This window comes from Gopherus evgoodei, chromosome 16 (genome assembly GCF_007399415.2).
Source record: "Gopherus evgoodei ecotype Sinaloan lineage chromosome 16, rGopEvg1_v1.p, whole genome shotgun sequence".
NCBI lineage: Eukaryota > Metazoa > Chordata > Testudines > Testudinidae > Gopherus > Gopherus evgoodei.
The window spans coordinates 18,932,283-18,946,297 of NC_044337.1; the positions used below are offsets into that span (position 1 = coordinate 18,932,283).

General features: G+C 44.9%; 1 protein-coding gene across 1 annotated transcript in view; it reads left to right on the top strand.

Moving 5' to 3' along the window:
- The first annotated feature begins 8,055 nt into the window (after window positions 1-8,055).
- The window catches only part of OLFM1 (olfactomedin 1), a 50,897-nt gene continuing 44,937 nt past the window's right edge, over window positions 8,056-14,015 (top strand). Inside the window, exon 1 of the mRNA XM_030535907.1 lies at window positions 8,056-8,582. Coding sequence (XP_030391767.1) covers window positions 8,487-8,582 — 96 coding nt within the window. The 5' untranslated portion in view covers window positions 8,056-8,486. The remainder of the gene's footprint in view (window positions 8,583-14,015) is intronic.

Below are 14,015 nucleotides of genomic sequence, written 5' to 3' on the forward strand. Positions count from 1 at the left end.
CAGCCCATTTGCACCATGAAAATGAAATTCAGGGGAAGAATTATGGAGAATAGTATTGTAACAAAATCGTATGTGCCTAAGACATCACAGTTGACAGAATGCTGCACACTAGGTTCATTTAGGACTTAATGTAGCTGTGGGGAAAGAACTGGAACCTTCTGGAAATAACAGGCTTCTACTATTTAGAGTTTCCTTCAGTCCTCAGCGGTATCAGGTCTGAGAGACATGTTGCAGTTCTTATTCCATCCATTAGTGGGCAGTAGGTTCTAAAGAGCCACCATCCAGTTCATTCGAACATGGTCAGTAGAAGAGGTGGTTGAATAATGCCAAAAAAAAAAAAAAATTCCTGATACTTTTTAAAATTAAATTTGCTTCAACTTTTCTTAGGCCTCATGCCCACTGATGTTCTATCAATTATTAGTATTATTTGTATTAAAGTTGTCATTAAAGGCCCCAACTGAGATCAACCTCTCATTGTACCAAGTGCTGTAGATGCAGATAATACGAGACATTTAGCGCCCTGAACGCTTACAGTCTAAGTAGACAACATGTTGGGTAGGAGAAAGAGAGTATTATTAATCCCATTTTACAGATGGGGAGCTAAGGCACACAGAGATCAGTGGCATGCCCAAAGTCACATGGGAAGTCTCTGGCAGAGCTAAGAAGCAAAGTCAGATCCCCTCAGTCTCCATCACAGGACCTTTTCTCCTTTCAAGTGAGTTGATTTCAAGAATGTTGGCCAAATCAGTAAGTCATAGTTAAACACTGCAGAGCAGTGGTCCCCAACCTTTTTTGTCTGGTGGGTGTCAGACGACGAACCACGGAGGACCATGGCAGCAGACGAGCATTCGCCGAAATTTTGCCGACAAACGGCAACATCAATAGATGTCGCTGCCAAAATGCCGCCGACAAGTAGCATCATCCAGAGGCATTGCCGCTGAAATACTGCTGAAAATCGGCAGCATTTTGGCGGCGACACCTCTGGATGACTCAGCTTGTCAGCGGCATTTCAGCGGATGCTTGTCTGCTGGCCAGTACGCAGGTACATTTAGACGCCCCGGTAGGCACCACGTTGGGGACTCCTGCTGCAGAGTATTCGTGGAAAGTACATTTCTCATCAACATGTTGCTTGCTTGTAGCAGTTCAATGTTCCAAGGGAGGGAGGTCTCCTGTCAACGTATGGGCCAAGTCCAACTTTGCTTAGCTTATGAAGTCTGGCAAAGTGGCATGACTGAAAATCTTTCTCTCATCTGGTCAGCCACAGGCTTACCATTGAAACTCAATGGCTCAGTCACCAGCCACATCCGGTAATCGCCATCAGATGGGAATCCTCTCTATGCCATTAGAGCTGCCTTTTCCGGGTACCTTTTGTTATTGGCCTATCCACTTCCTCATTCCTTCAGGTGCCTTAATATTTGTTCTTTCTGAGACAAGAGGATGAGTCTTGTCAGTCCTCTGAGTCCTTCCAGGGCTCTGATCTGCTCTTTCTTGGTCTCCCTAAAGCATTAGTGAATGGACTGAAGTCTTACAGCAGCCCCACCACTCCCGTCCAGAAAGAAAGGTGATGTGCAGCAGAGAAAAAAAAGACGTTTTCTAAAAATATAAGCAAGACATCTTTCCACAAGTGAGCACACATGGTTCCTTTCTCCTGTCTCTTTTATCCTCTGGCTGCATTCCACACATGTAGTTGGCAAAGCTTAGCAGCAGGCAAGAACACATGGAAAATATCCCTGTTCAGCCTAGTATCTATTGCATCAAAGGGCTAGATCCTCAGGTGATGTGAATCCGGGCAGGTTGGCTGAAGTCAGTGGCCCTGTGCCAATTAGTGGAAATTCAGGTTTTGGCCCTAAATGTTGTAATAATGGGATATGCATCTTCCCAAATGTCCCTGTATGTGTTAATCTCTGCAGCCTCCTCCTTACTGATGTAATGACATTCATCCGTGGGACTACCATCAGTGTCTGAGGTAGCTTGGGAGGTGGTGGGAGAGGCAGCTCTGCTCAGCATCCAGACCTGGCTGCTCAGAGTGGGGAGAGGCCCTGCCATGAGGCCAGGGCCCTGCCCAGAGACAGGGACACGTGGCACCATTGCCCTGCCCACTCCCTGGGAACCCTTTGCCTTTGGGCCTCTGTAGTGGGCTGCGACTCTGACATGGGGCCCGGGTTCTGGAGCCACAGGCAGTTTCTTGTGCAAAGGAGCAAATGCAGCTCCCCCCCCACACCCTCTGCAGGGTGTTTTTGCACCCTTGATTTCCTGATTTCTGTGGGTGCAGTTGAACCCACTAAAGCCAGCCCTAATTGACTTCCTTTGTTCTTCTGGGTCCTGAAAGTCACTATCACAGACAGCTGCTCTGTGATGTGAGTTAATGAGCTTGATGCCAAGCCCATCAAAGTCAATGGAAGGGGAGGCAGGGTGATGTCAGGGATAAAGCACTGGACTGACATTCAGGAGACTTGGATTTGATTCCCAGCTCTGCCACTGTGCCTCAGTCTCCCCTGTCACTTTTGTGTGTCTTGTCTACTTGGACTGTGAGCTCTTTGGGGCAGGGACTGTCTCATGTGTTTGTACAGCACCTAGCACAATATGGCCCCAAACTTTGTTGGAAAAACAATGAAGAGGCTGGTGGCACCTTTGTCGGGGCATCTAGCTATTATTACAATAAATAAAGACTGCAACGGAAAGACTCCTACTGACTTGAATGGTCTTTGGATCAGATCCCAAACTTCCCGCAGGCCTGGGGACGACTGACACTGGAAAGGCAGGGATGGGGAAACCTGTACAAAAGTCACTATAAATAAACAGAGGATCTTTCACCAGCACTCAGTTCATACAAAATAGAACCCAAATGACAAATCCTGCCCTCACTAGGCACCCATTGACTTGGCTGGAGTAGCCACTGGTGTAATTAACCAGTGTGTGTCGCTCTAGGAATTTGTGCTACATCTTTCTCTGAAGGCCTAGCACAGAATCTGCTGCTCTGGGTTTTTTAATGCACTAATTAAATGGCCCCACTGTACAGTTGCTCTGTTACCCTTATTGTTTGTAAGTTCTGTCCTCATTTTCCGTGTTCCAGATTTGAAAGACGGGAGCAGCAGGAAAACAAAAGTTGTTTTTGCAGAATATTCTGCAGGAACTATTTGTACCTTGAGTCCAACTATGAACGGTGCTGAAACCTGTCAAAATGCATTAGCTGACAAGTCGTTAATCTAGGCAGTCAAAGGCCAAAGCAAAGATAGCGGGATCAGGTGTCCGGAATTTCTGAAGATCAGAATTAAGGCATTTCTCATGAAAAGCTCTGGCTCAAAGAATCAGTCCAGTTTCTCTGGTGTTCTATCATGTAGATATAAAATATTTTGTATCTAAATGATATATACACACACACGCACACAATTGTTTTTCAAGGGAAAAGAGCCCATCAATGATTGCAAGCCTGGGGCAGCACTAACATATACGCTGGCAACAAATGTGGATTTTCTTGCTCCATGCCAATTTACTTTACTATTCATGAAAAAAAAAATGTTGGTGCTGTTACCTTAGCAACTGCTGCATCCTATTTTGGTGATGTTCTGCCCGAGGTACAGGAAGTCTTTTCTTAAAAAAACATGCACTTATTTATTGATTTCTTTTTTCCTTGACAATGTGCTAAAAGTTGATAATGCCTCATCAGTGGCACATGTACACATTCTAGTAATGAAACAGCAGGAAATGCAATTATTAATTATTCATGTTTATTATTTGTATTACCATAGCCCCAGGATTGCTAGTCAACAATCTGGACCCTCTGGCGCTAGGTGCTGTACAAAGACAGAACAACAAGACGGTCCTCATCCCAAAGAGCTTATAATCTAACTGTAAGATAAATGATAACAGGTGGAAACAGAGAGCTGGGCGAGTGCAAGGGAACACTGAGACAATATTGGTCAGTGTGATAGGTGGTGGGCTCACTGCTAAGCTGCTGGGAATAATAGCCCATGAATAGTGCTGGGTGATACTCCTGGAATCACCACTGTTTGCTTGCTTTCAGGTCATTACCATACCAATACACAAAAGAAAAGAACATACCCCATGGCGTGGTGGTCTGTGGATTACAATGAAGCTCATAAACCACTGTAGTTTCACTCCAGACTTGGCCTGGGGTCTGTAGGTCCTGCTGGAGAAGATGCTCTGAGTTTTGGGTTTATCGTGCAATCTGGAGGTTTGTGCACTCTGCTCTATTGCCCTCGTGCCTATCACCCTTACTGAAAAGTCCTGCATGAATGTTCCAAACAACACTCCCGCTTACAACAGCGACAGGGCAGTGACCTTGGCTGGTGCTGAAGGATGCTATAGTTGTTTCTATATGAGAAGCCTTGACATGAGAACGGGTTCGATACCTTTGCAACTAACTGAGTTACTGTTGCAGGAAGACTGCATTGTGGAAACCTTAAACACCTCCACATGTAATGATGGAACGTAGGGAGACTAGGAATCTAAAGAGCCCAGAATGAACTCCCTCTGAACCAAAGAAAGGCCACAAAAAGTCACCACTGAAAATGATCTTTTTGACCTCAAGAACTTTTCTCCGCTCCTTCAGTGACCTGTGGCCATTGCCCTTATATCCTCCTGTCTTGTCCTCCGTGCATTGGACGAATGCTTATGGAATACTGGACCAAACCACAGATCTCTTTTCCTCCCCCCGCCCCAAAGTAGAATGGATCCTTGCCACTGCTACCTCCACTGGGGATTGATCATCAGGAGTTTCCAAGATCATGATCTTTGAGTGGGTTGGAGCCTTCATCTTAAAATGACAACTGGATTGGCAGCAGAGATTGTCATGTTGAATTTAGATTGGAGGCTCTTCAGAGCAGGATTCCTTTCTCTACTTGCTGTGGTGTCTTGCCCATTTTGGGGGTATTATGGCCAGTTTTACACCTTCACTTGTAATTTTAGTTTTTCCCAAGTGAGAAGGTTTTTCTAAAGAACAGTTTTGCTTTGGGGTTAATGCTAGTTCTAGTTGTAAGTGACTTGCCAAAGGCTATACAATGAACCAGTGGCAAAGTCAGGAAGAGAGCCTAGGAGGTCATTCCATACACTCCAACAAAATAAGAGTCCTGGACAATCCCTGCAGCTGCCACTGGGAAACTGAGGCGTCACACCTACAGCTAGGTTGGACATGATGCTACTACACAGCATCTCAGCTGAAACTGCACGTCCAAATAGCCAAGAAATTTGGATCAGGAACTAACTCCAAACTTGACAGCTGTCAGCTATCTCTGTCAATGTCTCATATGCAAACACCACCTTCCCCCATCCTTTGGAGAAGTTCAGATCCAAAATTTGTGACTTGAATCTTGAGACCATCTGTAACCCAAAAGAAAAAGAGTGTATAGCACTGCACAGGAAATGCAATTAGCATCTACCCCCCAACAAGAAGAGAATATGCTTTCTCCGTCCGGTTTGCACATAATGGGACACTTATAACGGGATATCCTATATGAGTCTACCCCAGGTTAGATCCTCTGCAGTTCTATGAATGTCACCACACACAGAGTGGTATCAAGCCCTACGTTTCCACGGGAGTGCTCAATTATCCTGTCACGGAGCATGAGGAACCCATGACAGCTCTGCTCTTGCCAGGAACCTTTCTCCTGTCTCTCGACACTTTTCAGATAGGAGATCAATAATATGGGTCAGCTTGGAAAGTCAATCGCTCTCTGGACAACCCTTAGCAGACAGCCTAAGAAATGTCAGCATAAATAATAAACCTCCAGAGGGGCTAGTAAGTATCTGGGTTGCTTAATATATGAGGGTTGTGAGCCGGGGATAAGATGAGTAGGGTTTATAAACTCCAATTCCGAGGTGGGTCCAATAATCAATCTTCTTGGCTTTTTGTTCATCAGTGCCCCTGTGATGCAACCAGCAATATCTTATAGTGTAGTTCAGATGTATTCCCATACCAGTCAGAAATATTTTTCAGCATACAAGATGGTTCTTGCTGCTTTGTGAATAGGACAGAACTTCTTTGGGGGGTGGGTGTGGACGTCTTGGGGAAATAGCAAGTGACTATATAGAACCTTTTATCTCTAGGTTGCTTGCTTGAATCCAACCCAAGCCCAGAGAGAGTAAAAGTTGGTGTCATCTAAGGAATGGTGTCCCTAGCCTCTGTTTGCCAGAAGCTGGGAATGGACGACAGGGGGTGGATCACTTGATGATGACCTGTTCTGTTCATTCCCTCTGGGACACCTGGCATTGGTCTCTGTTGGTAGACAGGACACTGGGCTGGATGGACCTTTGGTCTGACCCAGTATGGCTGTTCTTATGTTCATCTCATGGATGTTTTGCAAATGGCTTTGTTAGCCTCTGTTTCATCCAACTCACAAGTCAAAGGGTTGTGATTGATCAGATGGTATTTTTCTTGTTACCCTGATCTTACAATTGGGTGGGTCTTAATGCAAATCCTTGTGGGACGTGAATTTAAAATTTGTTCTGTGCGAGTGTTCCAATATGTGAGCTTAAAATTTGGCCTCCCTAGACATTCATGAGGGTAAAACATGACCGCAGGATCTTTGGGGAAAAGTGAACACAAAAGGGGCGTGAAGACAGCAGAAGCGAATTTGCATAAAAACATATACAAATGGCCATAGAAAGGTTTTTGCATTTTTTTTCAGCTCTGTAGGTAGCAAAGCCTTGGAGAGGTGGTTATCACCATGCCTGGAATATTCTTACTCTCAATGGGAGAAGAGAACCAAAATCTGCTAGTTAGCAGCAGCCACTTGGCTGCGTGGAGAGGCTGTTGGAGAGGCATAATAGGCAGCTAAAGGAGACTGCAGGACCAGCTTTGAGGGAAGCAGTCAGTCTATTCCTTGAGAAGAAAATGGAGAGTTTTATTTATTTTGTCTAAAACACAAGTAGCAACGGGGAAAGAAAACTAGACCACATGAATTAACAGCAGCCATGTGGCCAACTGGAGAAATGCTCATACCAGTAGATGTGACTACTCTCAGTCCTTTAAGAGGAGCAAGATTGGTTCACATATGCTGCAGCTCACATTCAGTATGCAGGAGTACTGAATGGATCAGGCACTGGTAATGCAATAGAGAGTTTTTTACCTATTAGATGCTATTTTGAATCCAGCCCAGCATGGGCCCTCACTTGAAAGAAATAAAATTAGAGGAGCCTTGGGGCTGCTCTTACTTATGCCACAGGACTGCCAGGTCAGGACTGAAAGATTTTTCCCTCTTGCAGCTGCTTGGTGGCCGACGTGAAATGAATTGGGTGCTCTAGTTCCCAGCAGAGGGGGGTAGCACTATCATCATTGGTACTAACTGACAGGCTGATTAGAGATGCTAAGGAATTATTGAAACCCGAGCTACCCCCTTGTCCCTCAAGACACTCAAGTAAAGAGCAGAGCAAGCTGCCACCATTGTCAGCTTTGTAGGTGAATAAAAGATCTTTGTGGCCAGGGTTGGGCAGTTGATCCAGCACCTTTCATGAGCACTGATCCAACAAAGCAAAGTCCTCAATGGCCAGTAGGCCTAGCCTGCCAATGCTGTGAATTATATTTTAATCTCTGACACCAATGGAAGGTGCATGGGGTATGGCTGAATGCCAATGAGGGGCAATATACAGATGTTGAAGTTTAAAGGAATTCAGGTCCCTCATATACCTGCAATCCTGAGTCTCCTGAACAGGGAACGAATGAGGGGTGTGTGTAGAGGGGTGCTGTTAAATCCCCCCTCCTCCTCTTTGCCTTTAAAATACAGCAGCTGGCTCCTATTTGCAGCTTTTCCTTTCTCTTGCTTCCATGCACGGGAGTTTCTCACTTCGAAGCCTGCTGCAACTGGGCCAGGGCTTGCCTTCAATTTTCTGCAGAGGGACCCTCCCACATTCAGCCTCAGTCCCTTTTGTCTGCTGTCCTCAGCCCCCCTCCCCCCAGTACCAAATCTGACCCCTCCTCCTTTTGCATCTGGCTGCATTTTTGATCCTGCTGCTTTACCTCCCTTCCCCCCTCCCCATTCCCTTCTTCGTGTCTAGTTAAATTTCCCCCGCCTTTGTTGATGTCACATCCTGTTTCAAACATCCATCCCTGCTAGTAGCCCCTGCCTTCCAATTCTTTTCCTTTTTTTTTTTAAATCCCTGTCCTCCCTCCATCAGCCCCCCTTTTCAAGGCAAACTTTTGGCAATTGCAGAGATAATCATTTCGTGCTCGGCTGAATTTCTCTTCGCCAATGTCTTTCGATCAGGGGAGCCATTAAATAATAATAATAACAATAAAACAAACAAAAAAAAGCCAGGGGGAGTCAGATCAGAGAGAAGAGGAGAAACGGGGCGCTCACTAAATATGCAAAGTGAAGGCTGTGCTAAGCAGATTTCTTGCATTGCCTTCCCGGGGTACTGAGAGAATCATAATTTAAAAAAAAAAAATCTAAGGACTTAAAAGCAAGAAAGGGGAGACGGTGAGCAACGCAGCAAAAGAAAATAACCCAGGAGGAAAGGGGGAAATCTGCATGCCAGGTACCTGGAACTGTGTGCAAGAGATGCAACCTACAAGCAAGCTTCTGAGTCTCTTCTTTCTTCTGCTGATGGGAACAGAACTAACTCAAGTAGGTTTCTCTCTCTCTCTCTCTCTCCAAACGCCATTTTCTCCTAAAGCTGTAGAACACAAAAGAAACTAGAGTAGGAAATTGCATCTTTCTGTCAATTTCACTCTTCCCCCCCCCTCCATCCCTCCCCCTTCCTTCGTTTTGGAACATGCAATAGAGGTCATTCATCAGATTCCTCTCCTGCGATGCGGGCGAGCAGCGAGGGGGAGCGCAGGGCACAGGGAGAACCAGGGTGGAGGGAGAAAGGTGTATGTGTGTCTGGTGAAGAGATCGTACTTAAAGGGGGATTTTTTTTTAAGGTTGCCTTTGTGCCTTCAGATCTGCTGTAGATTTTTATTGCAGCCAGATTTGGAATGGGGTAGGGTGGTTGAATTCAACTCTCCCTCCCCAATTAAAAGTTGAAATTCAGGTAAGGTGAAACTGGTGGCTCTGTAATGTGACTGCCTTTTGTTTCGCGACGGGAGGAAGGGAATTCATCATCATCTACCACAACATTTAATCACTGGGGGGCTTGTTATCCTGCCTTTTTTTTTTTAAATTCCTCCTTCTTCTTTGAGAAGTCCTCAGTGAAAGATGAGGTTGCTGCCATCTCAGTGCAATTCTCAGCTGGTAAATGGACAGGAATTGGGGGTGTATGCGATATCCTTAAAAATGCAATAGTATAAGTAGCTTGAAAAGCACATTCTGTTATTGGTAAGCCCAGGGTTGGTCAGTTAGTCTGTCTACTTGTCTGAGTTCTATTTTCCCTTGTAAAACATGTAATTTCCACCTGGAATCGCTTCTGTTTCATTCCCGTTCACCTCCTCCCCTTTATCTGGTGGCGGTAGCTTTCCTGATTTAGGATGACATTTAAATGTCCCTCGGTGTTTCCATTTGTGGCATGCTTGGAGGCTGTTTCTTTCTTTGATTGCCTTTCGGTACTTCCAAGCCCACTTATTGTTGTGTTGTGGGGGGGGGGTTGGGATTTTTTTTGTGGGGGTGGAAATAAAAGTCCATTCCACTTCTTTGAGAAACGAAGGTGGTTTTGCTTTTTCTTAATCAGGCAAAAAAGGAAAAAAGTGATCACAAGGGGGATACTCCATGTGGCGGTGGCGTGTTAATTGTAACTTTGCCTGTAAGCAATAAATAAATAGGAACGGAGCCTCCCTTAGAGGCTCTCGGATATGGAACCAGTTAACAGCTGGACTCTCATTCTAGATATTTTATGTTTTTTTTTATTATTACACACACACATATACAGTAGCCTCTGAAGTCACTGTCCCGGGTACTGAAATTTAGTGGAGAAAGCATGTTTCACCTACAGAATATTTCTGAGCTGCTGCTGATAGGAAGAAATCTCCAAAGCAAAGTCTTAAAACCTTGGAACCAAGGGAGGGGCTTGTTAACAACAATTCCAAGTTGCCTGTAAAGTGAAAGGGCTGGGAAGGAATTATAGCCTAAGCGACTGACCAATGAAAATCTCTTGTGTGCACTGAGAGAGTAAATACACCAGGGTATAGACTCGCTCACATACACCCGCATGCGCCAAACGGGGCAAAACAGGATGAAACGGACAAGAAACAAACAAATAGTGCTCCCTGATGAAGCACCCGCCATCCTCCTTTGGCATGATAAACACCAGTGATCTTGGGCTGCCTTCTCTGCAAGTTTGTATCTTTCCTCCTCTCCCCCTTCTTGGTTACCCCCAGGCAAGTATGAGAGTATCTGTTTCATGGGGAATTTGAATTTCTTGACTGCATCAGACTCTTTCCCCCAGCTGCTTAATGGCTTCTTTCTCTCTTTCAGCACCCACCTTCTCTGCCTTGGCATTCTCCTGCAAGGACACCTTAGCAATTGCATCTGCTTGTGCTGGAGGCAGCTGCTGGTGTTGGTGGAGTATCAGATTCTGTTTTGTGGGTGTGTAAGAACTTTTGTCCCAACTTTAGCTTGGGGAAACTAAATCAGCCCACTCCAGCGACAAGTTTTGGGCCAAAATAATCCCTGGCTGACTTCAGTGGAGCTATCCCAGAGCAGTGTTTAGCCCACTGGTTTTAAATAAAAACACATAAACCTTGGCTAGATTTTAGAAAAAATCATAGAATCATAGAATAATAGAATATCAGGGTTGGAAGGGACCTCAGGAGGTCATCTAGTCCAACCACCTGCTCAAAGCAGGACCAATTCCCAACTTAAATCATCCCAGCGAGGGCTTTGTCAAGCCTGACCTTAAAAACCTCTAAGGAAGGAGATTCCACCACCTCCCTAGGTAACCCATTCCAGTGCTTCACTACCCTCCTAGTGAAAAAGATTTTCCTAATATCCAACCTAAACCTCCCCCACTGCAACTTGAGACCTTTGCTCCTTGTTCTGTCATCAGGTACCACTGAGAACAGCCTAGGTCCATCCTCTTTGGAACCCTCCCTTCTGGTAGTTGAAAGCAACTATCAAATCCCCCCCCCCATTCTTCTCTTCTGCAGACTAAACAATCCCAGTTCCCTCAGCCTCTCCTCATAAGTCATGTGCTCCAGACCCCAGATCAGAGCTGAGTAAGTACCCTCCTTGCTTTCTTTCACTGTCTACCTTGCACACCTCGAGCTGGCAACACTGATTTAGGCTTCTTTCTCCAAACTGCCTTCCTGTTCTCTGGGAATGGAAAGCTCTCCAGCGGAGCTGCGGAATTGTTTGGCTCTGCAGATCCGTTTTGGAGTTTTTGCATCTCATTTCTGTAGCGCAGCTGCCAGATGCAATCCCCAAATAGGCCTTTCATCCCTGACGCCGCCCAGTTTTGTGCCTCCCACGTTTAATTTGGTGCCAAATTAACATCTCTATCACATGCACTGGAGTCACGCTCTCCTCCACAATCCGCTGCCCCCTCCAGAGAGCTCAGTGGGGGGTCATGGTTAAGGGAAGGTTCATTTCTGATTAGGCAGCTTTCAGTGACAATGCAAAAGCGGTTGTTCCTCCCTTTAATAATAAGAAGCATGCACATCAGCCCCCAAAATACTCCCCATAAGGGGTGCTAGCACAGACTTTGCCATGATAAGGTGATGAGTACATTGCTTTCCTTTCAGTGAATAACTGCTGCTGCTCTGTGTACAGAAGGGTAACCATCTCCTGGTGGGAAGGGAGAGAGTTGTTTCCAACTAATCATATCTGAGCACTCTAAACTGGAGCTGAATTCTCAGTCACAGCTGGCTTCTGAACAGTAGGGTTAGCTGTGCCCCAACCCTGAATTCTCTCCTGGCGCATGCGGGACATTGCAAATGGACGCTGTGGATTAAATCCTGAAAAAGTAGCACAAGCTTGGAATCAAGTCCTGACTAAAAGTTAATGGGAATCCAAGTCAAAATAACAGGAGTTGGCCAAACGTCTGTGTCACAGTCTTGTCACTGTTCTAACTTCAGCTTGCCCTTTGATTCCCCACTTGTCGTTTTATCCCTTTAGACTTACATGTTGATGTCTTTTTAATTTCAGAGTTATTTCCATATGGAAATATTCAGAATATTAGAGTCCAAGGGTTATGCTAGCCAAAGTCTTTAAATTGCATTTTGCATTTTTACAGGCCAGTGATCCAGATCATGAAATGATGAATATTTCAGTTGAATTTGAATGGACTGGATTTTACAGCAGCTACTAAACAGTGCCTCTAGGGTTTAGGCAGGAGGGCAGTCACTGGTACCTGTTGCCATTGGCAGGCAAAACCCCAATTCTTCCATCTACATGCATGCAAGTTTAGCCAAAGTTCTTCTGAGCTCAGAAAGAGTTTTCTCTCTTTGGCGTTTGAAACCCCAGAAAGATAAAGGGATACATCCTCAGATGTCAAGTATCAGAGGGGGAGCCGTGTTAGTCTGGATCTGTAAAAGCAGCAAAGAGCCCTGTGGCACCTTATAGACTAACAGACGTTTTGGAGCAGAGCTTTCGCATGCATCTGACGAAGTGGGTATTCGCCAGCGAAAGCTCTGCTCCAAAACGTCTGTTAGTCTATAAGGTGCCACAGGATTCTTTGCTGCATCCTCAGATGACTTCAGTAAAGCGATGGCAATTTGTACCACCTGAGGATCTACTTCAAAAGGTTTGTTATATTGGCTATAGATGCAATTTAAATATAGGCCCTGATTCTTGCACCGGTGTAAATCAGAAGTAACTCCATCTAAACCAGTGGAGTTAGATGAATGGAAAACGGGTGTCAGATCACAATCAGGATTATAGACTCTCCCCAACACCATCCCCAATCCTGGTTTGTAAGATATTCAGTCTCTCTTAAAACAGGACTGTTAACTTCACACTGAGGTACTTATGAAATTGGCATAGCTTTTTTCAGAAGTTTTGAGGGTACAAAGGGATGTAAGAAACACTTGGATATTTATTTAACCAGTAATAATTCAATCCACAGAAGAAATATACCTTCCCTGGGGCAGGGAAGTTATTAAATATTTAGGGCTCCCATTTAAGGGTCTAAAAGGAACTTTGCATCAGATTTTCAAAATAGCATATCTGGTTCATTATTATACTGTTTTCATCCCTGAGTGCCCTGGCAAAAAAGTGTGCACTTCCAATAGATCTGTAAAACCTCATAATTGTGAGTGCAAATGCACTGTCTACCTATCAGTTTGTACCCCTTGCACAATTTTCCAAGTGTCCAAAGCTGGGGGTTTTCTGGTTCATTGACACTGGAGTCAAACAGGAATAACTTCATTCAGGTCAATGGAGTTACACGGCTGGTGCAAAAGTTGCTTTGCATTTGAAAATGTGGCCCTTAGATTCTGGAGCCAGAGAGCAGGGAAGGAAGATAGCACTTCTGTGACTCCCCCTGCACATTGATACCCATGCAGCTCAGTTCTAACTCACTTTAACATCAGACCTTAGACTGTGCTAGTTTAGCTGTAGCTGTCGAGGTAATTTTCAAACGTTCACACTGATTGCTAGGCTCCTTCATCCCCTATTGTGGTGCCACATTGGTAGAATGAGGCTGCAAATCTGCAGCCCGTAACATGAGGCAGATGCCTCATTTCATAAACCAATTAGCGTCTCGTTTCGCTAACTTCAGCTTTCACCAGTAAAAAAGAGAGGTAATTGTCAGCCTCAGGTTATATTTATTACTCAAGTTATCAGTCCTTGTAATCAGTATTAGCATCACTGTGTAAAGTAATGCAAAACTAATTACTATCTAACTGAATTAGGTAGATGAGGACTGTAAAACTCCATTGACAATGGAAGAAGCCAGTTCTCAGTTATGAGTGATAATCTGCGGCTTTTGCTTGCTATTATGAAACCATGAACCATAGGGCCATAGTAATGCTCGAGACAAACACTAACATGGCTGTAGAGATGTAGAGGCAGGGAAGGAAAGGAAAATGTTTCTTTTCTGATTTGTTATTGAATAATTATTAAGCTAAGCTTTTCATGAGGCAAGTGGGGTGCATGAACCATTGTGAAAGGGGAGAAGTTTGCACT